The sequence below is a fragment of the Tamandua tetradactyla genome, chromosome 7, assembly GCF_023851605.1.
Source record: "Tamandua tetradactyla isolate mTamTet1 chromosome 7, mTamTet1.pri, whole genome shotgun sequence".
NCBI lineage: Eukaryota > Metazoa > Chordata > Mammalia > Pilosa > Myrmecophagidae > Tamandua > Tamandua tetradactyla.
Window position 1 is genome coordinate 113,585,592 of NC_135333.1, and position 22,902 is coordinate 113,608,493.

At 55.9% G+C, this 22,902-nt stretch overlaps 2 protein-coding genes across 3 annotated transcripts; one reads left to right on the forward strand and one right to left on the reverse strand.

The window, feature by feature from the left end:
• The first annotated feature begins 1,259 nt into the window (after positions 1 to 1,259).
• KRT7 (keratin 7) lies at positions 1,260 to 14,077 on the forward strand. 2 transcript variants are annotated; one of them, XM_077110758.1, is made up of 9 exons: positions 1,260 to 1,644; positions 3,157 to 3,368; positions 5,158 to 5,218; positions 6,418 to 6,513; positions 7,774 to 7,938; positions 8,952 to 9,077; positions 11,374 to 11,594; positions 13,345 to 13,379; positions 13,770 to 14,077. In XM_077110758.1, the coding sequence occupies exons 1-9, from the start codon at positions 1,321 to 1,323 to the stop codon at positions 13,925 to 13,927; spliced, it is 1,398 nt and encodes a 465-aa protein (XP_076966873.1). In that variant the 5' UTR covers positions 1,260 to 1,320; the 3' UTR covers positions 13,928 to 14,077. The 2 variants fall into 2 exon arrangements, with proteins under 2 accessions (XP_076966873.1, XP_076966874.1); XM_077110759.1 differs by having other exon boundaries at positions 1,261 to 1,644; positions 13,773 to 14,077.
• Positions 14,078 to 15,417: 1,340 nt separating this feature from the next.
• On the reverse strand, positions 15,418 to 22,197 carry LOC143642406 (keratin, type II cuticular Hb1-like). The gene is made up of 9 exons (XM_077110760.1): positions 21,832 to 22,197; positions 19,820 to 20,028; positions 19,131 to 19,191; positions 18,133 to 18,228; positions 17,623 to 17,787; positions 17,240 to 17,365; positions 16,773 to 16,993; positions 16,549 to 16,580; positions 15,418 to 16,069 (listed from the first exon to the last, which is right to left on the reverse strand). Exons 1-9 carry the CDS (start codon positions 22,195 to 22,197, stop codon positions 15,906 to 15,908), a joined length of 1,440 nt encoding a protein of 479 aa, XP_076966875.1. The 3' UTR covers positions 15,418 to 15,905.
• Positions 22,198 to 22,902: the final 705 nt, after the last annotated feature.

Here is a 22,902-nt window from a genome sequence, read left to right on the forward strand (position 1 = left end):
CCTCAAGGGCTTGGTCGGATGTGACCACTGGCCAGCGCATCGGGTGGGGCTAAGGGTGGGTTAAGGTGACAGGCCTGGCAGGTGTCTTTTCCAAAGTTTCCTCTGGGCGCCCCTCAATCTGGGTCTGGGAAGAATAGGGGCAGGGCAGTATAGAGGGTGTGGCATGCGTGGCTCAGAAGCTACTGGGAAGTAAGGCCAGCACTCAGCGTTAACTGTTTCAGCACAATGTTTGCCCCCTTTTGGGCTGGGATTGAAACTTGGGAATTATTTGGTGGTGGTGGCTTCAGGTGGGGGAGGTCCCTCAGATGAGCGACTCTGGGTGGCAGAGCTGGGAGGGAGTGTTTGAGTGCAAATACAGTCATATGCACACAGAGATGCATATGTGTGCAGTTGTGTGTCTGCAGACACCCCCATCACATACACATGCTCACACAGACTCCCGCTCAAGTAAGCAAGCTCACAGACACATGCACACGTATACCTAGGAGTGTAGCACAAGGGAAGCCCAGTGGCCTGCAGGCCAAAGGTGAGTACACACAGAAGTGTACACACATCCTCCAAGTGTCACATATACACACAGGTGTTCCCTTTTTCTATAGGGGCAGATAAGTGGGCAGGGATGTGACCTGGGGGTTGCAGGGGGCATAGGCCCAGGGTAAGCATTCCCATCGTGGACGGGAAGTGGGTGCGTGCTCCATCAGCCTAGAGTCTACGGAGAAGTGAGCTGAGGGGGATGTGACCAGGGGAACCAGCTAGGTTGGCCGGCCACCCTGAGGTCACATTACTCAAGAACTGAGCTGGACTTGTGGGGGTGTGGGGAGGGGCATCTCTGGACACTGACTTTCTGGCTTTCAGTAGCCTGGGGAGCCTGGGCTCTGACTCCAGGCCCTGAAACTTTTGTGTTTACCCTTCCCCATTCTCTCACCACTTGGTCTCTCCCGCCCAAGCCTCCTCGGGGAAGCCTTCCTTGAATGAGCCCGTCTTCGAAGGACTCTGATTGCTGTCTCTCATTGTTCTTAAGAGTGTCTGCCTAAATCCGGGGGGCTGGGGGGTTTATGCCATTGCACGCCCGGGACCCGGCTCGGCTCGGAACGGTTCCTGCTAGAACTGAGAGCCTGACCGGGGTGGGGTGGGTGGCGCGGAGGGCGGAAGCTCGGTCCCAGCAGCGGCCAGGCCGGCAGAGAAAGGTGGCCCGCGGCCAGCCCCGCCCCTACCTGTGTAAGCCGATCCCTCGGTGCCCAGCGGATAAAAGGGGCTGTGTCTCGGAAGGTCAGAGAGTTCGCGCTCGTCCTCAGTTAGATTCACTGCGATCCAGCCACCATGTCCATCCAGTTCAGCTCCCAGGTCTTCAGCTCGCGGTCCGCCTCCTTACCCGGGCGCGGCGCGCAGGTGCGCCTGAGCCCGGGCCGCCCCGTGGGCTTCAGCAGCAGCAGCCTCTTGGGCCTGGGCGTCTCGCGGCCGCGTGGGGCTCTGCACTCCGCCTATGGGGGCCCGGTGGGCGCCGGCATCCGCGAGGTCACGATCAATCAGAGCCTGCTGGCCCCGCTGCGGGTGGACATCGACCCTTCCATCCAGCAGCTGCGCCAGGAGGAGCGCGAGCAGATCAAGGCCCTCAACAACAAGTTCGCTTCCTTCATCGACAAGGTGAGCCCGGCACAGACCCTGCCTGGATCCACACCCCAGGCCACCTCTGCTGCCCTAACCTTGCCAGTACAGGCTAGGAACTGGGACCCCTGGTGCCATTCCCTTTTTGCCAGTATGGGGCTGCTCCACCCACTCTGTCGCTGTGTCCACTTCTGTCTCCAACTCGCTCTCCTCCAGTAAGCTGCCCCAGTCCCCCCTCCATTTCTTCCCAGAAGATGTGCCTGGGTGCTGGCTGGCTGGCTGTGAATCTGTGTGGGTCCTTGGGGCCATTTTTTGTCACCAGTATCAGGCTGGAAGCTCCAGAGCACAGGGCCAGCTGCAGGTCATTTTCCCTGAGAGCAGGGCTGTGTGGAGTCAGGGATGGGGAGACACGCCCTTCTCAGCCGATGAGTCCCTGACATCCCTCCGATGCTGCCGAGACTGAGGCAGATGCTGGAAATAAAGGGCTGGAGAAGGGAGGCTCCAGGTCACACCTCTCCGGCATGTCTTGTCCTTGAGCCTCATCTTGGTGGTAGCTGGTGAGATTAAACCTGCTCTTGGAGATGGCCCAATGGGGGACAGGAAGGGGACACTGAGAGACCCTGGGGAAGGGCCATTTGGGAGGTGCTTTTCCTGGCTGTTTGCACCTGCCCCACACTGGTCCCGCTGGTAGACAGATGTGACTGATGGGTGTGGGAGGACTGGGGGCAAAGTGGGGCTGGACCCAGGCACTTAAAGCTGGCCCCGTTGTGCCCCTCCTGCCAGGACCCCTTCAAGTGGCTTAGCCTAGGCTTTCCTTCTCCTGCCTTTCCCTCTTCTCCTGACCTCACCTATCCTCCAGGTCTCCAACCTTCCCAGGGTGCCCTGACCCCCGTGGGTGGGTGCCCCACCTTTCCTGCTGGTGAGCTGCACTGTTTTACCATCTGCAGCCCTCAGGTTCTCTGCCCCGAATTCCTGGTTTCTCTTGCCTCCCACCCTCAGTCACACTGGGGTTCTGGAAGGGCCTTTTTGGGCCCCAGGGTTGGGCAAATGGTTGGCCACGTAGTAAGTGCCCATTTTACATTGGATTGATGGTAGAGCCCTGTCTTGAGAACTTGTTGGAGGAAAGGGGAGGAGAGAGGGACACAGAAGAAGGTGGACATGAGGCCCCATCAGCCCCAGGACATAGGGATATGAGCGGGGCAGCCCTGCTGAGGAGATAGAGAAGGTCACTTGTAATGCAGTGAGGGGACAAAGGAGGGAGGAGACGCTAAGCACTTTTTTTTTGAGAAACAAGCACCAGGGATATATCAGTAAGTAAGGCAGACCTGGTCCTTTGCTCATACTCTAGGACCCCTAAGACAGAAAATCCTGGAGGAGAGGGTTATTCCGAATGATCTGCCTGAAGGAGAAGGGAGAGAGCTGGGAGCCAAGGTCTGGGGAACAGCCAGTGGGAACCCGGGCCCTCCTGGGTGTCTAGAGGCCACCTCCATCTCTGCTGTAGGGGATACCGTTGAGGCGCCTTGTGAGTCTTCTCCTTTATCTCCTTTCTAGGTGCGGTTCCTGGAGCAGCAGAACAAGCTGCTGGAGACCAAGTGGGCGCTGCTGCAGGAGCAGAAGTTGGCTAAGAGCAGCCACCTCCCGAGTATCTTTGAGGCTCACATCTCTGGCCTGCGGCGGCAGCTGGACACCCTGCAGGCGGACGGGGGCCGCTTGGAGGCGGAGCTGCGGACTATGCAGGATGTGGTGGACAACTTCAAGAATAAGTAAAGGCCCCCAGTGCGACCTGCGGGGATCCCTGTCCCTGGGCAGCGTGCCCCTCATCAGATGACCCCTCTGCCAGTCCCTCCTGGGTCAGGGGTCAGAGGGTATGGGGGCTCAGGACAATGCCTCCCTGAAAGGAAGGTTGTCACATTGTCCTTGGCCTCTTGTCTCCCACCTCTTTGTCTCTGGGAGCTGTTTCCCAGCCATTCTGATCTTTTCTCCTGACTTAGTCCCAGTGAAATATCTCAGCCCAGTCCTGCGTTCCCTTTGGGTGTCTCACGTAAGGCTCTGAGAGAGGGACAGGGAGAAGGTGTCCTAGGACAGGTGTGCTTCAGAACCAGCATGACCCTCACAGATTATTCTAGAACAGCTCCATATTGCTCGGGTGAGGGACTAGGGAACAGAGAGGCTCAGGGACTTGACTGAGGCCACATGGCAAATCAGAGGGAGAGCTGGGCCTTGAATTTTGGGCTCTGGAGACCCAGGAGGAGAAGTGGGGCAGGTTTGGGAAGGAAATAAGCAAAGAGGGAGGGTGATCATTGTGAGCATGGGAGAAGTTGTAGGAAATGAGAAGTGTATCTGGTCAGGACAAGAACCAGAAAGGAGGCCATGAGGTAGGGCAGGGAGTAAAGGGGCCAGAAAGTGTGGGGTTCTAAGGACGGGCCTTGGAAGTGCCCCTGAGGTCTCTTTTCTCATTGTATAGAAACCAAAGCCTGAGGCTTGGGCTGGGCCCCACCCTGCCATACCTGCCTAGTGGGCTCTGGAGGCAGCAAGAAGAGAAAGTTCTGTGCTCTGCCTGGGGGTACATGACTAAGCCGGAGCAGGTACACAGGCTCAGACTGCAGGAGAGCAAACAAGGCCTATGACAGGGTGTGACCCTCCCCCCCAATTCCCTAGGGCAAAAACCAATAGGGCTAATCCTGCAGCAGGTGGAATCAGACAGGTGCAGGACAGGAAAGGCCTGAGGCAACTGACAGGCCCCTGTTGTCAGGTGCTCACACCTGTGTGCATGCACCTGTGTGCGTGCATGTGCGTATACTCTCACCCATACTGCCCCTACCCCGGAGTCGTCAAAGCCCCTTCCCGTGGAGCCAGGCTGAGCTCCAGGCTGGGGCAGAAGGAGGAGCTGGAAGGGGGCAGAGGGCCTGGCAGCTGCTCAGGTTGTTCTCGGCAGCATGCCGCCAAGGCAGGGGAGGACTGAGGCTTTGCAGATATTTCCATAACTCTTCCACAGGACCTGAGAGATGGTGATTTTGGGGGGGCTGTCTGCATCCTGCTCCCCCACCACTGCGGCCTCGGGCTGCTCCTGCTGCGTCCCCAGCAGTTTGTGGATCCTGCTGAGTTCTTGCTTCTGACACCTTGTTTTGAATCCTTGAATAAACACTGGGCTAGGCCCGTGCCCTCTCTTCCTCTGCCCCATGTTTGCTGAGGTCCTCTGGTAGGCCAGAAGTCGGTGCCTGGGGGAAAAGGCTGGGGAGAGGGGCAGAGGGAGGGAGTACAGGCTCCAGCAGTACGGGTGTGTTGTAAGCAGCCTGTAATAAGCATGGCTATTATTGTTTGTTCTCCCTCCCCCAGGTAGTGCAGCCTTTGTCTTTTAATTCACATCGATCCCTGTCCCCTCCCGAGGAAAAGTTACATGGAAAAGTCAGGGAAATTTGATTTAGTAGACCCAACACCTAGTTTTTCAGGAGTGTCATTAGGAGCAGGGTTAAGGGGGAAAATCCGACACCTCTGGCTATCAGCGGGATGGAGACAAAGCTGCCCCCAAACCAGGCCCCTCCTTTTCTGCAGGTTTGAAGATGAAATCAACCGTCGTGCGGCGGCTGAGAATGAATTTGTGGTGCTGAAGAAGGTGAGGGGGACGGACAGGCTGGGGGTGGATGGTCTGAAAACAGACAGGATAGGGGGCCATGAGGCCACCTCACCTGAGCAGCAGCGGGGACCTGTGACCTGAGTCTGGCATGGGCTCTGCAAGAGTGAAGGGCTTGGAGAGAGAGGGATCTGCGAGCCCCTCCAGCCCGGCAGGTCCCGTGTAGGTGTGTGTGCGCACGTGTGTCTCTGTGTCTGGTGAGTGACTAGCCTTGATTCTGGGCCCCAGGGGGTAGAAATAAGACTAAGGATGGAGGTAAGAGAAGCAGATTTCAACCCTAAATAAGGAAGTGCTCTCACATTCAGAACATTTCATTACAGGCAGAGGTGACACAGGGCAGGCCTGAAATATTTGCTGAATGAGTGGGATGGGCTGCCTTGGGGCAGAGTGAGCTCCCCGCCAATGGAGGTGTACAAGTCCAGGGTGGAAGCCTTTTTGAGTGTGCTAGAGGGGCTTGAACTGCATGCCCTTTAGGAGTCTGATTCAATCAGTGCCACCCTCAGCTGAGCAGCTTGGTGTTCTAGGTCCATGCATGGAAAGGTTTCCTGCCCTGGGGTGCTGGGCACTGGGCAACTCAGAGATGAATAAAAGTGGACCCTGCCCTCAAGGAGTTTAGAGTACAGCTCGCAGGGGCCCAGACATCATCTCAGCCCATGCTGAGAGTATGATCTGTGGCCCTCCTGTGTCAGAATTACCTAGGTTGCAAGTTAAACATTTAGGTTTGGGATTTATCATTATCTGGGAGCAGTGTCCTGGACTCTGAAAGATTTTATGTTCCCCATTTTACCGATGAGAGGTTGAGGCTCCTAGAGTTGAAGCGATTTGTTCCAGATCACACAGGCAGTAGATGGTGGAGGCAGGAGAGCGTCCACACCATCAAAGGCTTTGGGAACTGGTTAAGAGCTGGTTCTGGGACTTCAGGATGCTCTGGGTTAGCAGGGTTGAGAAGGCACCTCCACTCCGGAGAAAGCACTGAGATATACCTGTCATACAGTCTGGGACGGTCCAGTGCTGGAAGCTTCTGGCGCTAGCCAGGGCAGTCAGCCTACAGAAACTGTGGGTGATGGGCAGTGGCGTTTGGCCCTGTGGGTTGGACGGTGCTGGCTTTGTCCCACCCCAACTAAATGTCCAGGTGCTGAGGACATGGTGTCCCTCTGTCCCCTCCCGTCACCATCCCCTAGGATGTGGACGCCGCTTACATGAACAAGGTGGAGCTGGAGGCCAAGGTGGGCGCCCTGACCGAGGAAATCGACTTCCTTAAGACTCTCTATGAGACGGTGAGGCCCTCTGGAGTCTGAGACATGTCACATCTTTTACCTCCTAACCGGGGAGCCATCCCGTCCAGCCCCTACCTCTGGGCTGTGTATGCATTTGGGGCAGGGGCATTTAACCCACTGCTTGTCCTTTGTGGACTCAGGAATCTATGGGATTTCGGAGGAGCTGGAAGTAGCAAAGCAGGGTGAGGTCAGTGAACATTGGCCTTTGTGGACACAGGATGGCTGTAGCATTTGTCGGGAAAGGGGTTTGGGAGGGGCTGAAAGGATCTGGGAGCAGGTTGGAGGATCCCAGGCTGGGACGGCATTCCCAGGTGGGCTGGGTGGGGTGGGTAGGGAGAGATGGAGTGCCTGGGGGCTTCTACTCAGAGGGACTGGGTGTGTGGTCACCGCCAACTGGGCCACTTTATCTGTCCTCGCCTCCCGTCTAGCTCTTCTGTCTCCTGCTTACCCTGCCCTGGCCTGCCAGCTCCTTGCCCCTCAGGGAGATTTAAAAGCCTCCCCTCCCCCAGCTGTGTGAGTCTCTGCTGTTGGACAGGAGATAGGGCGGCCCCGCATCTGGCAGGGGTCTGGGTGGGGCATATTATTAAGCATGTGGGGCTAATTACAGACCAGTCATCTGTTCTCTTCCTTCTAGTTTTTTTGTCTGACATCCACCCTCTGTTAGCCCCTCGGAGTGGATTTCCACACGTGTGTTCATTTCACAGGCTGGATCCCTGAGGCTCCTCTTGGACACTCCTAAAATCAGTGCAGGAAAAAAATTCCAGAAGATTAAGTAAAACGTACAATTGAAAACAGAACACCTATACCCACCCCACAATTAGCATTTGGTAGCTACCTTTCCAGGCCCCCTTTTTAAAGGAATATATGTGTGTGTGTGTATATATAAAAATATAAAGTCAAAATAGAATCATACTTTTCTTCATGCAACAATATACCATGGGCATAATTTCCTGTCAATAAGTACAGCCCTGGCGTATTTTGAAAGACCACAGAGGGTTCCCTTACAGGATGGGATCCAACTGACTTCACCCGTTTGCTATCGACCCCCTTCCCAGCAGAACTCTTACCCCCTTTTGGGGAGCCAGGGAGCCGTTTAGCTTGTGCTGTCTGTGTCCTCCTGCTGCCCCAGGACTCACGCCCACTCCATCCTCTCCTGACTCTTTCTTTCACTTCCCTCCGTATGGGGGGAGTCCCATCGTGGGGGTGGGAGCGGGGGGTGTGTGTCATCCTGGCCCCCGACGTTCTGCCTGGTCCCTGTAGGAGCTGACGGAGCTGCAGGCTCAGATCTCGGACACGTCTGTGGTCCTGTCCATGGACAACAGCCGCTCCCTGGACCTGGACGGCATCATCGCCGAGGTCAAGGCCCAGTACGAGGACATCGCCAGCCGCAGCCGGGCCGAGGCCGAGGCCTGGTACCAGACCAAGGTGTGCGGCTGCTGGGGGGCATATTCCTGCCTCCTGGCAGGGCCCTTTGTGGCAGCTCTTCTTACCCCTCCTCTTCTCTCAAGCCCTTTGGGGTCTGGGGTCCACCATTCTGGCAGGTGCCAGTGGGGAAGTCTGTGGTGCTGTCCGCTGCTCTGGGAAGGAGACCAGAGGGCCAAGCCCCTGCCATTGGGGAGATCCCGACCCAGTGGGAGGATGGGGCAGAGGAAATAGACATGGGTTAATAATTATTGTAGCTAAAGTTTGTCAAGGCATACATAGTGCTAGACAATGTTTCAAATACCTTACTGTATTGACTCAATCCAAACAACAGCCTTACCGTGTAGGCAGTGGTATTATCCCATTTTACAGATGAGGGCACTGATGCATTAAGTATTTTGCTTAACTGCACACATTTAGCAGAGTGGGGAGCAGGGACTAGATCCTGGGTTCTGGGCCCCCGGAACTGGGTGGTTTAACTGTTGCACATACTGGGTGGCAGAAGGACAGCTGGCTGTGTAGGTGCTGAGGGAACAGGGTGAGGGTGAGAGATGCTGGGGTGAATCCAGGAAGTGTTCCTAGAGGAGGGGAGTCTGAGGCAGGGTTCTGCCATTGATTTGCCTGGGGAATCCTGGGGCAGTGCCTTCCCTTCTTTGGGCCTCACTGTCCTCATCTGTGAAATGGGTGGTACAGGTGAGGGGGTTAACAGGTGAGGATCTCAGGCTTTCAGGGGTTCTTCAGCACTCAGACATCATGGGGATGGGAGGAGTCCTGGGATCAGCAGGGATGGGTCCCGAGGAAGCTGGAAGGAGACAGAACCTCTTCTCCACCCCACTGCCAGTAGTCTGGCTTCCAGGGGTTGGGAGAAGCTTACTGGAAGTCAGACTGACTCCCTGGAAATATGAGCCAGGCGGGCTTGTCTCTCAGAATCTGTGGCCTTCCTTGGCTCGGGAGGTGGGTGAGTCACCGGTAATCAGTGCCCACCCTGGCCATACTTCTCCATATGGACCTTCCAGTTTGAGACCCTCCAGGCTCAGGCAGGGAAGCATGGGGACGACCTCCGGAACACTCGGAATGAGATTGCGGAGATGAACCGGATCATCCAGAGGAAGCAGGCCGAGATTGATAACATCAAGAACCAGGTGGGGACAAGCCCTCCTCCGTGTTCCTCCCTGCTCCTTAGGGCACGTGAAGGGGAGGAGGCTGGGGTGGGGGTGACAGTCCTGCCCCTCTCTCTGCTCAGGCTGGTGCAGCTCAAGTGTCCCAGGCCCTCTTGTGTGATTTCCAGAAGAGGGAAGGAAACGTGTCCTGTGGCATGAGCAGAATGTTCTCCAGCCAGCCCACGGTCTCACCTTGGCCAGAACCTGGCAGGAGGCCAAAGGAAGGAGAGGAGTCCTGGCTGGGCATAGAGGCTGGGGAGGGAACCCCAGGCTGGCCAGAAAAGAACTACTATTAGTTACCAAACTGGCACTGAGCACTGTTGGCACTGAGCTCTAGGTACAAGATGCTGCACCTGGGAGCTCAGAGTCTGGGGGGCAGACAGGTCAGCAAAAATGCTCCCTGTGGCTCAGAAGTTCCCTACCCCTCTCCCTGATCTGCTTCCTAGCCCTGCCCTCACTCGCTGAGCTCCAGCCACACTCACTTGCCTCTGTGATCTTGCATCTGCCAGGCATGTTCATGCTTCAGGGACTTTTTGCACTTGGTGTTCCTCCTACCTGGAATGTGGTTTTCCCAGCTCTGCCCATGGCCATCCCTTTCTCAGCTTTGGGGTATTGAACAAAAGACTCTTTTCAGAGAAGGCTTCCTCAAAAACCTAGTAGTACTGTATCAGCAGCCTGTTGGAAGTTCTGAAGCACTTATCATTATCTGCAATTTTCTCATTAATTAGTTGACTTCCCTCCCCTCTCCACTGGAATATGAAAAACGCCATGAGAGCAGGGACCCCCCACCTGTCTACTTCACTGCCCCTCCCCTCCCAGCACCTGGTCTGTGCTACGGGCATAGGTTTCAGGTGGGAGATGGCTGGAATGAAGAGCTTTGCTGGAAGTGGAGGTGCAGAGTGTTGATAAAGGAAGGGTCCCCCAAGCCCTGGCTGAGGCATGGCTGTGGATAGCAGCAGCTAAGCCTTAGCAGGTACCTGCAAGTGGGGACGGAGGGAAAGTGACATGTGCAGTAGCTTCAGAAAGTTCAGAAAGTTAATTTCCAGATGAGCTGGGGCAAGGGGTGTGGGAATGATTTACCCAGAAATGTCCTCCCCTCGGAGTCCTGCAGGCCTGTTTACATGAGGGCGGAGGCTGCCTCCTGGCATGGATGCAGGGCTGTGAGTCACCCCGTGAAGCGGGCCAGCTTCCAGGCCGGGAGGGGAGGCACAGAATAATGAATGGCCGTTTCCCAAACACTGCAGCCTCTAACAGCTCTGGTTCTCCTCTCACACAGCAGGGCAAGGCCAGTCTCCAGAGTCAGGGTGTCTACCCTGTCGTCGAGGGGCTGGATCCTCAAGTGGGGCTGGGAGGGACAACCAGAGGCAGTGGGGATGGCCCTACCCCAGGGGACCAGTGTGACAGGGCAGGATGCCATCTGGTAAACCAAGGGGTAGAGATGCATGAGAGGCTTCCAGGGGGAGGGTTTGAGAGGGCTGGGCAGAGAGGCCAAGCACATCAGCTGAGGGGAAGAGGATCTGAGGGCCAGAGAATAGTCGGTGAGAAGGAAAGAAGAGAAGCACTGGCCTAGGGCATGGGGATGGCAGCCCCAAGCTGAACAAGATAGGGCCTTGGATTGGAGAGGCTCCCAGTTAGGGGGATGCACCAAAAGCAGAAGCAATGCTAGGGCCAAGCCAGGGAGTGGCAGCTGCAGGTCCATTGGGAATGCATCCACCCCTGTCCAGGCCAGGGGCAGGGGCTGTTGAGTATGCATTTTGGGTCTGGAGACTCTAAGCAGGGCTCTTTGCTCTAAGCCTCCCTGAGCTTGTTTCAAATGGATTTCTGTTTTAAAGGTGGTTTCTGGCCCTCACTGGCCGTCTGACATTTGGGGTTTCAACTAGGATCTCACACCCTGGTGCTGGGGGCTGGGAACTGGGCAGTTGTAAATAATAATAGATAACATTTATTAAGCACTTACTAAGTGCCAGGTACTGTGCTAAAGATTTCATGTGCATTATCTCTTTCCTCCTTGGGAAAGAGGAGACTGGGTCAGAAGGGTTAAGTGCCTCATCCAAGGTCACCTATAGCGGGTGGGTGGAAGAGCCAGGACAGGACTTAGGTATCAGGTTTCAACCCCATGGTATTAGCCCTCGGAATTCCATGGTGCTTGGGGAAGTAGCTGGTGGCAATGAAGCCACCTTAAGCAAGTCACCCAGGTGCTCACTGCAGGTTGGGGAGGTAGAAGGGCAGTGACTGGTGAGCCCTGTCCCCCAGCTTACGGCCCCACCACTGCCAACAGCGTGCCAAGTTGGAGGCCACCATTGCTGAGGCTGAGGAGCATGGGGAGCTGGCCCTCAAGGACGCACACGCCAAGCAGGAGGAGCTGGAGGCCGCCCTGCAGCGGGCCAGGCAGGACATGGCGCGGCAGCTGCGCGAGTACCAGGAGCTGATGAACGTGAAGCTGGCCCTGGACGTGGAGATCGCCACCTACCGCAAGCTGCTGGAGGGCGAGGAGAGCCGGTGAGGACAGGGAAGCAGGAAGGGGTACCTTCTGGGGCTCCATGGAGCCAGCAACTTGATATCCATCCAGTTACAAGGTGGGAGGTACAGGGAAGGTAAAGATGCGTGCTGCTTTGCCATCAATGAGATGACCTGCTAGAAGGAAAGTCCACATGGTGTGAAGCTCGGTGGATGAGTTGAGTAACAGCTGTTCCTTCTTGAGTGTGGCCATTATCAAGGTCATCTGATTTGATCCTCAGGACACATTCAGGTAAACGGGTCAGGCATTACTGATTCTCCCATTTACAGAGGGGAAGACTGTTCAGTTTTATTAATTAAGAGAACAGGGCCAGTGTGCAGTTAAGGTCTGCTGATTCCAGTTCAAGCATCTTCCATGATCCTACGCTGCTTCCCACTATACAACTGAGGCTCAATCATGCGGTATGGACTGCATGTGGTAGAGGATGTTAATTTCCCCCTGTCTCCAGAGATAGTTACATACTTGCCTGTAGCCAGAGAGGGGGCTGGGATGGCTTGATCTCATAAGGAAGGCTTCAAGAAAGACATAGCACCTATGCTGGACCTTCATTCTCATATTGGTGTTGTTTGAGTCCAACAGTTAACAGGCAAGGCTCTAGAGTTGTACCTTGGGGGGAAGGTCAGGATTTGGAGAATGTGAGAGAGGGAACAGTGTGGATGAAACCCTGGAAGGTAGGATCCACTGTGGCTTGTTTCGTTGGGACCCAGCATGGTACAACATGTTTCTGCCCTCAGGGAGCTTGCAGATCAGTTGAGTAGATGAAAGATCTGCAAAGGAAGCATCCAGAGACGAGTAGCTTACATTTGTAAAATTCTGAATTTACTAAGAAATTCCTCTTTTCTGAGCATGATTGCTGAGGGATGGGGAGAGAGGATGCAGGGTGGATGGAGTAGAGAGGAAGGAGGTGGGGGGAAAAGGGAACACTGGGGGCAGGGTGCCTGGATGTTGGGAGGAGACAGAGAAGAAACAAGGCAGCATGTGGAAACCACGGCAGCAGGATAAAAGCTGGGGAACCAGAGGTGGGGCAGAAGAGGAAGAGTCTCTGCCAGTGAAGTTGTTCTGGACTCTTCTTAGGTTAGTGGGAAGAGGAATTGATTATCAAGGGACTCTGGGATGAGAGATCAGCTGAGGTGGGGCACAGGGTAGCCCCAGAGCCCAATGTCCCACTGAAGATGCCTCTTTCTGCATCCTCCTCCACCATGGGTGTAGGGGCCCCACTTTCTCAGGAATGTATACCCTGGGCCTCTTCAGAAGTCAGAGCTGGAGAACCCTTAAAGAGACAGATGGTGGACAGAAACTCAGAGAGGTTAAGTGACATACCCAAAGTCACACAGCAAGCTGAGTCATCCTTTCCGAAAGCCTACCTTCTTGTCTAGGTTACTACAATAAGGGCTATTTTCTGGTTATCTGAGAGAAGACTTGCCCCTCCCCACCCCTTTGGGGACTTGGAGATATACAGTTGCTTTTACCCCTTAACTCCACATCCTTCCCCTGGGGCAGATCCAGGGCTTATTGTCCTGAAGCTCATACAATTTGGGGGACTTTCTTTAGGAATACAAAATTACAAACATAGAATTAGACACAAAATGAAATATTTATTTACAATGAGAATAAACAAATCATACAAACCACGAGAGCCTTGGGCATTCAGGTCCCTTCCTTCTGACTGGGAGTATGTCCCTCCAGCAGTGAAGAAAGAGCTACTCTTACAGGTGTCTCCTCTGTCCCCAGGTTGGCCGGAGATGGAACGGGAGCCATCAACATCAGTAAGTCCTTGGCCATGCATGGTCCAGGGGAAGCATCTCCTGTGCATTCCAAACTAGGCTGGGTCCACAGAACGGCAGATTGGCCCAAGGGCGCTGCTCTGTGTAGCCAGGGAAACTCTCCCCCTTCAACAGTCTCTGGCAGGGTCCCTAGAGATCACATCCAGCCAGGCTCAAACCCCCAGGGAACCAGAGGGCAGGGTGGGGCGGGGAGCACGTGTGGAATGGCCCCTATCACTCAGACTCCTTTTGGCTTGGCTGATGGAGGGAGGTGGGGAAGGAAGGCAGAATGAGGGGTAGGGGGTTCCTACAGCAGGAGGGTGGGGATGGAGTGAAGGGATGGGCTCCTGGTGTGGGCCTCTGTTAACAGATGCCTTGTCCCTTCTCTCCCAGCAGCAGTGAATTCCACTGGCGGTGGTGGGAGTGGGCTGGTCTTCGGGGGAACCATGGGCAGCAATGCCTTGAGCTTCTCCAGCGGTGGGGGCTCTGGGGCCCTCAAGGCCTATTCCATCAGGACCACCTCTGCCACCCACCGGAGTGGCCGCAACTGAGCCCCAGGGGTGGGGAGACCCATATCCTCCTTCTTCCCCCAGCCACAGGAGGACGTCCATCCTTGGTTCCAAGGCTGCAAATAGTCTGAAAAGTGATGTTACTATAGCCCCCAATAAAGCAGCCTCTTGCTGAGGCCTGGATGAACTCCATACCTGGGACCTGGTTTCCTGGCTTCATGAGGCTGGGCAGGGAAGGGTTGGGGGCCAGGGGACCCAGAGAGGGCAAGGTGCTGCCCTGGTAACTAGGAAGCCTCTTGTGCAGGAGGGTAGGTGACATGGGAGGGGTATGTTGCTCTAAGGAACTGGGCTTGCACCCAGTGGGAGGTCTTGGCCTTTTCCCAGGGCTGGGCCTGAGTCCAGCTCCTCTCCTGAGGACGCACAGAAACACCACAGGGACATTCTGGCTCTGCCAGGAAGTGGGTCCCAGAGTCCTGCCCCGCTGAGGGGGGTGGGAAGGCTGTTTGCACTGGGCCTCCACCCCCCTCCCCACCCCCCATGCCCAGTGCTGCCAGAGTACATTCCTCAGGCAGTGAGGAGGCCGCCGACATTCAGCCATCCAGGCCTGGGTTTCGGGCAGACAAGCCAACTCTCAGTACAGCCACCCTCAGCGCTTCCTGTTGCCGGGTCTGCCAGAGTGGAGGGTCAGGCCAGGCCCAGGCCCCGGGACTGTGTGTGTATCTGCATCCCTGGAGGGGGCTCCTGTGTCTGGGGTTCTGTGGGGGGACGGCAGTGGGGGAAGGTTAGTATGTTTATGGGGGGGGGGTTAGAGTGAAGGGGTCTGTGCCTGGGTCCTTGAACAGAGGGATGGGATGGGAAACCGAGGGGGGGGGGATCAGTTACCTGTGTTTAGTCTGTACTTGATAGGAGCAACCATTGTCAGGGTCTCTGTGTGTCTGGGCCCTGGGGGGTGAGTGTGCGGGCTGGTTTGTGTCAGTGTCTGTGCTTTGCGATATCTGCCCCTGAAGGTCAGCAGGACATATGATGGGTATCAGGGGAGGAGCTGGGAGGTCTCTGGGACCCTCAGGAGGTGATATGGCGGTGGGGGGGGCTGTCTAGGGTGTGTGGGGTGCTGAGGGAGGGGTGCTCTGCCTGTCTGAGCCCATGGTCAGGGAGTTTTCATACTGAGGTGGAAGTGGTGGTGGAGGAAGTGCGACACTGGTGTCCCAGCAGCGACAAACGATGAGGTCCCCAACTAGGGTGTCTGGAGCTGGAGGCCCCTCCCTTCCTGGCTCCAGGCTCCTCGGCATTGTCCTTCTCACTTTTCCTTCCAGCTCCTCCCCCTGTGGTTCTGGGGGTCTGCGCTTAGGGGCTGCGTGCCTGCTGAAGCTCTAGCAGGAGGGCCCAGCCCCCTGCACCCTTCAGGACTCTGTGTGCTGCGGGGCAGGGTGCACACCCCTCCTGCCTAGGCTGAGGACAGCTCCTCTGTCTCCCTCCGAAGGGAGAAAACTTTCTTTTTGGGTGAGAAGGGGACACGTGTAGGACACACCGGAGACTCCCAGAGTGGATCATATATGACCTGCGAGATTTATTGGAAACTCGGAGAGCAAGCATATGGAGAGGGAGAAGCAACAGAGGCAGCTCTGGAATTTGTCCCCTTGGAGAGGCAACCTCAGTCACTGCACGTGAGGTCAGAAGACAGGGAGGCTTGTCCAAACCTGAGGGGCCCCGAGGCCATTCTATCCTTCCACCCCGCAGCCGTCCAAGCCCCCAGAGCCACTCAGTTCAGACAGGCTCTCTGCCCAGGCCTGTGAGACACTCCGGGATAAAGGGGGCGCTGCCAGACAGGGAGGTGAGGAGACCAGCGCTCCGTGGAGGAAATAAAGCAGCCAAGCTATGGGGAGAGATGCAAGAAGATGGGCGTGGAGCAGGTCCTCTGAAGCCCTTCGGCCTCAAACCCTGAACATCCGGGCTCCTGGTCCTGCGGTGGGAGGCTCACCGGGCGCTGTTTTTACAAGGGTGGGGATGGGGGGCGGGGGCGCTACACAAACCGCCCGGAGCAGCTCTGGCCACAGGGCGCGCAGACTCCGGTGCTCACTGCCAGGTTCCCGCCGCAGGGGGCGCTGCAGACGCTGCCCGGCACCGGCAGGGAGCCGGACACGCACAGGTCGCCGCAGACCACCCCGCCCCGGGAGCTGCTGACACCTGCCCGGGGAGGAGAGCGCTTAGTCCCGGTGCAAGGTCGTTGCCCAGTGCCGCCTCCTGCCCAGTGTGCCTGCCTCCACTTGTCTCCCGTTAACGGCTGCGCGCCTGGGCGCTCCTTCCTGCAATCTAAATCTCAATCATCCTTGATAAACTGTTAGCCCAGGCCCTCTCCATAGGCAGAAATAGCTATTTAAATCACCCTACTCACCTCGATCCTTCCCGTAAGGATTGGCAAACTACAGGGGCCCCGGTTTTTGTAATTATGGTTTCACTGGAACACGCGACGCCTATTGTTTTAAATATTGGGTAGGACCGCGGCTTCTTTTGCATTGCAAGTGGTGGAGTTAAGAGGAGAGAAAGAGACCAGCTTGCCCAGCCTACAGGCCTAAAATATTTACTATCTGGCCCTTTAATAAAAGAGTTTGCCGAACCCCCCCCCCCAAGTCCTGATCTCAGAACCCACAGTATCCAATACTTACAGACATTTACTGCACCAACACCCTCGCACAACCTTGTGGGGAGAGCAGAGACCAAAATTAGTCGGAGGAGCAAAGCTGATGCAATCAGTTGCTCACCTGCACATCCCCCCACTAAGTAATACTGATGCAAATTAGAAGAAAATCAGTTGCAGATTAATGCAAATCCACCCCAGCTCTTCAAGCTTTGAAACACTTAAGAGTTTCTTCACAGCTCTGGGCCCCACCTGTGCTCCTCGCCCTCCAGCAGGCGCCTGTAGGTGGCGATCTCGATGTCCAGGCCCAGCTTGGAGTTCATCACCTCCTGGTACTCCTTGAGCAGGCAGGCCATGTCCTGCTTGGCCTTCTGCAGGGCGGCCTCCAGCTCCGCCAGCTTGCAGCGGGCATCACTGAGGGCTGCCTCGCCCTGCTGCTCGGACTGGGTCACCGCGGCCTCCAGCTTGGTGTTCTGGGGACCCAGAAGACAACAAAGAAGGAATGGTCTTGGGGTCTCGATCTGTATCCTGGATTGGTCCAGTCTCCCCCACCTGGCTGGGAGCACCCCAGGAACAGGGCCTACTTGCCTTCATCTCAGGGACCCTAAACATGCAAAGGGGCTGAAGAATGAATGGGAGATCCAGACTATGCACACACGGGCTGTGAGACCCTGGATGAGCCCCTAATCTCTCTGGTTTTGGGCATAGCAGACTCGTACCTGGCACTTGGCATTCTCCACCTCGGCCGTCAGCCTCTGGATCATGCGGTTCAGCTCGTTGATCTCCTCCTTAGTGCGGCGCAGGGTCTCCCCGTGCCTGATCACCGTGGCCTTCATCTCCTCGCACTGGGGGGAAGGGGAGACGCTCATGGGGTGCAGGATGGGACATCCCACCCATGGAGGACACCACAGATGACTGTGCAGGTTGGGTAGTGCCACACGTGGCAGCCTGCTCATGTCCCCCTAACCTGCTTCCCTAGGGAAGGACAGGCCACAATTGTCTTAGGCACCAGAAGCCCCAGGCAAAAGAAGCCCTTCTAAGATACACCCGGCCTCCCTCGCACTGCCATGTCTAGAAGGCAGGTGTCCTGGGCCGCGCTCACCTTGGTGTGGTACCAGGACTCGGCCTCAGCACGGCTGCGGCTGGCGATGTCATCATACTGAGCCTTAATCTCGGCCACCACTGAGTCCATGTTCAGGTCGCGGCTGTTGTCCATCTTGACGACGACCGAGGTGTCTGAGATGTGGGACTGGAGAACGCGGATCTCCTGTGGGGATGGAAGAGTGGCAAAGACTTCTTAGACCAGAACCCCACTGTCCACAGCCCACCCTCTCAGCCCTTCCCTGTCCCTGTCTCCAGGGCCTCCTGTCTTAATCTTTGGGTCTAGGACCGGAGTTTACATCTTTGTAATAACTTCCATCATCGTAGCCATGAAGCCACAGGGCAAAGGGCTCTCAACTCCGCTCCGGTGCCTGGAACTGCTTCCCCCACACCTACTCCTAGGACCCCGGAGCCAAGGTGAGGGCAAGCCCTTGAGAATGCGCCTCACCTTTTTATGCCCCCCTGCCCTGCAAGCCCCTGCCCTGCGGCCCACTGCCCTGCGGCCCCTCACCTCCTCATACAGTTGCCGCAGGAAGTCGATCTCCTGGATCAGGGCCTCTACGTTGGCCTCCAGGTCTGATTTGGTTACGTAGGCACAATCCACGTTCTAAAGGGAGAGGGTAGCAAAGGCACCTCACTGGAGACAACACAGAGCTCCCATTTCCCCCAGCAGGCAGGGGCACCTCTCGGGCTGAGCAAACTCCCTGGCAACTGTCCTGAGATGCTCATTCCAGTGCCTGGTGTCAAGGGGTTGGTGACGCCCCTCACAGCATGAGGGCGAGGAGCAGGTCTGGGGAAGGGAGGGGATCCGGGACCTCCGGGCATTTCCTCCAGCACCCACTGGGATGACTCCTCTAGGACACACCTCACACTATCACCAAGCCTTAGGCTCTAGTGTAAAGTGGGCCAATTCCCCACTCCGGAAATGCATAGAGGGAATTCCGGATTTGTGGTTAGAAGAAGTGAGCTCGGGGCTTGACTCTGCCTTTTCCAAACTAGTGTGACTAAGAGCAAGACTCTGAACCTCTGTCCTTGGTTTCCTCATGATTATCCCTGCCCTCCTCCTATCGGGGGGCTGGAAGTGCTGGTGAGAGGCCAGCTTGTGGCACTTTGTAAAGAGTTGAGGATAAGGCATGAGGAATAATGTCTACTATACACGCCAGCATTTCCCACCATCGCTGGTCTGAAGATGTAGCCATCCCTTGGCATTCATGGGCTCTTTTAGCAAACATTTATTGCATGCCCCCTCTGTGTCAGGCCCAGGGCAAGAGGAGGTGGGAAGCCAGTGGCCAGATGGGAGGAGCCTATGGGAGAGAACATGGACCTTCTAGAAGCAGGCAGAGAGCTCTGATGTCTGGGCTACCCAGGGAGCATTTGGGGAAAGGATGGGGGGGAAAGCGGGAGTGTGATTCAGGGAGGCCATCCCGCCTCTCTGAGTCACAGGAGAAGTTCTCTCCTGCCTCTGCCCTCTGTTCTCATTTGTGGCGTAAGTGTTTTTTCGTCACTCACCTTCTTCAAGGTCACAAATTCATTCTCAGCAGTGGCCCTTAGTGCCACCTCCTCTTCATACCTGGGGACAAAAGGGACAGGGCTCAGTGGCTAGAACTTCAATAGGCTGGGATTTGGGGAGAAAAAAGAGAAAGAAGCCTAGAGAACTGGATTCCAGAATTTGAGTCTTTTGGAAATGGACTCAGAATCCACAAAGTGTTCATCTAGAAAGAACTTGGGGTCATCCTTTTCCTCTGGGCACTCGAACCAACCCATGTCATCCAGTGCTCTTCCTCCTTTAGGGACTCTTATTCCTGATGTGGCCCACATTTGTGTTGGTTACCCTTCTGCTTCTAGGATGCCACTCCCTGGAGAGCAGAGCCCTGCCCTGGTTCTGGTACCCACCCCTTCCTTCCCCCTCCTCCTTATTTTCTTCTCTCTTCCCCATCCTGGAGCCCAGTCTGGCACCTGGCATACAGTAGATGCTCAATGAATATTTGCTGAATTAATGAACAAATACCCAATGATGTAAAGCAGTTGGGACAGCTCAGAATCTCTCCAGTGTTTAAACCTCCCAGAAAAGAAAAATAGGCTCTGCAATTCTCCTGATGCCCTCTACTTCCTATTGGGAGGTTCCTCTGTGGTTTAGTCCATCCTGCTTTCATTTAATCCCTGTCCTTTTTCCAAGCCTCACTCCCTGCTGCACTCACCTCTTCTTGAAACCCTCCAGCACCTCCTGCACGTGGTTGAGCTCTGAGGCCAGCCTTCCGCTGTCGGCCTCCACGCACTCGGCCTCCCGCCTCAGCGTCTCGATGTAGCCATTGAACAGCGGCTCCAGGTTGCTCTCGCAGCACCTGCGGTTCTGGTAGAACTGCCACTTGGTCTCCAGCAGCTTATTCTGCTGCTCCAGCAAGCGCACCTGATGTGGAAGTGAAGAGAAAAGTTGGTGGGAGGTACCAGGATCCCCAGCCTTCCCTAGGGAACAGGTACAGTCAAGGCAGAACGAGCAGTAAGATGGGCAAAGGCAAGGGGTAGGTGACATGGACGCTGCTTGCCTATCCTTGCCTGACTACACATTGTGTCCATTCAAGTGTGCCTGGATGGGAATAAGGAGAAACTGAGGTTTGTAATGAGTTCCTGACAGGCTGGTGGTGGAACAGGTAGTGCATCTACAGGTGTACAGGGTAATGCCAATCAGGGAGGACTCCCGGAGGAGGGAATGCAGAGCAGTGTGTGGAGGGACAGAGTAAGAGGAAAGCCTTCCATTATCAGGTCCCGTAGAGCAGGGCCCGTGGCTTATTTGTCTATGTCTTTAGGGTTTGGTGAGCAGTTCACTGGTGGATGGTCAACAAAGGACTGCTAACCTCGGGGAGGTGAGAGGGCAGGCTCTCACCAAGCAGGGTGGCAGTCTGGGACCCGGGGAGACATGGAGGAAGGTGGGGTGTGGTCAGTGGCCTAAGTGCCTATTTGCCGTCCAGAGGTTGGACAGTAAATGTCACTGGAGGTCAGGCAGGTAATGTGAATGGGGGAAGGTTTTGGAAAATAGGGAGGGTAAGGATTGGGGAGAAGTGAGGCATGCCAGCCTTTGCTCAAAGTATTCAAACTAGAGAGACAACATAGCAGCAGTACACTGTGCTGGCCCGAAAGGATGTCCGCAAATAAATGCCCTGGCTTCCAGTTTCCTACTTCTCACACTTTTAGCTGGAGTCAAGATGCTGCCTGCCTTTTAGCCCTGGGATCCTTTTATCCAACTCAATGAATGCCTTTTATCCAACTCGATGAGTGCAGCTGGGAATTCCCAGGCTGGTCCTTCCAGAAATGGGGAGTGGGGATCGCTGATATTCTATGTGATAATTCTAGGTGTTCTTGGTTGTCAGGGCTGGAGCTGTGAGGGGGGTCTTCTGGCTGCTTTGTCCCCCATTTTCCTTCTCAAAGCAGCGGCCAGCTCACACGCTGCAATGCATACGCCATGTGGCAGATCAGCCCTGGTGAGAATCATGCTGGGGAAGCCGTGCTCCAGCATCACACAGGAAGGAGGGGCAGGACCTGCAGCCTAGGTCCCCTGCCCAAGGGCCGGGTGTGCGCCCCAACACACTCAGGACAGAGTGTGCCTGGAAGGGCACGGGGTAGCCAGGGCCCCATGGGCTTGGAAAGCAGGAAAGAGCCAGAGTGTGGAGTCCTGCTCTACCATGCGGCCCGTTTCCCCTATCTACACTCAAGGAACCACACTGGCTCAGTGCTTCTCAAATGACATCCAGCCCCAGGCTGATGTCAGGATTTTTGCCATTCCTTTGTTCTGTTTTACTCAATACATCTATATAAATGGGTTTACTTTACAATTACACCTATGTAAAGGGGAATCTTTAAAGCACAACCATAGTTGTCAAACCAGTACCACTAGACACACATGAAAGAAAATCATGAAACAGTAAATTCTAGCTGAAACTGTTGTCCAAAACAGCAATGAACCTGAGGCCTGCTTTCTTTATTAAAAGGGTTTTCTCTTTCACCTAATTTTAGGATTAGGATGGTGTGCAAGGAGATGAATTGTTGGGTGAATTTATGTTTTGGTGGTATTTAATTCCTTTGTATGGGTACCACCTAAAATTATCATATAAAATATCAGTGGTCCCATTTCCCATTTAGGGAGAAACTGGCCTAGGAATTGCCAGGTCCTCAGAGGACCTTCACACTCAGAAAGGGTGTGATCAAGGCCACCCACCTTGTCGATGAAGGCAGCAAACTTGCTGTTGAGGCACTTGATCTGCTCCTTCTCCTGGTGCTTCACGCACTGGGCGCTGGGGTCGATCTCCAGGTTGAGGGGCGTGAGGAGGCTCTCGTTGACTGACACGCTGGTGATGCAGGGGGCGGTGGGCCCGCACACGCCACCGGAGCGGTAGCCGAAGCTGCGGCCGCACGAGCCGGCGCGGAAGCCCCCGCAGACGCTGTGGCTGCCGAAGCCCCCGGAGAGGCCGCGGTAGGGGGCGGCCGTGATGCAGCAGCGGCCGGGCCGGGGCCCGCAGGCCGAGGCGCAGCTGAAGGCGCGGATCCCGCAAGGGGCGCCGAGGTCGGAGGAGAGGCGGGACATGGCGCGGCGGCGGGAGCGCAGGGCTGCGGACGGCGTCGGCAGTGGGCTGGGGGGGACTGGATCTCGAAGCCCGCGCGGAGGCTTATATCGCAGCCGGCGGCGCCGGGGACGGAGCGTGCGGCCAACGCATTTACGAGCTTGGACGGCTCGGCCCTTGCGGAGCCCGAGCCGGGAACCAAAGCGGGCCGCCCCCGCACCCCCCACCCCCCATCGCCCCGGCAGCCCCCATAAAACGGCGTTCACCTCCTGCCGGCGCTTTAGGGGGCCCGGAAGCGCCCGATCAGCTCGACGTGCGAATTCCGGAGGCGGAACCATTTTATGCCCTTCTGGTGGGACTCGGCCCGGGTAGCTATGGGTCATTGGCTGTGTCCCCAGGCCGGACAGCCGGGCGCACAGGCGCCGGCTCCACGAGAAACCTTGACCTTAGTTATCTGTCCGTCTCGGCCGGTTCTTGTCATAACCTTGGACAAATGAATAACTTTTCCGAGCCTCAGTTTCCTCGCCTGCAAAATAGGGATAACAGTAGTACCCATCTGAGAATGGACGGAAGGACCTAACGAGGCGGTGGACGAGAAAGCAGTTAGGACGCTACCTGGCACTTAACATGAGTTCTGAAAATGTTTATTTATTTGTTTGTTCCAATGTGCTGTTCTTTCTGTCTCCTTTTGGACAAAAACTTTCTCTTCCCTTTTCTTTCTCGGTATT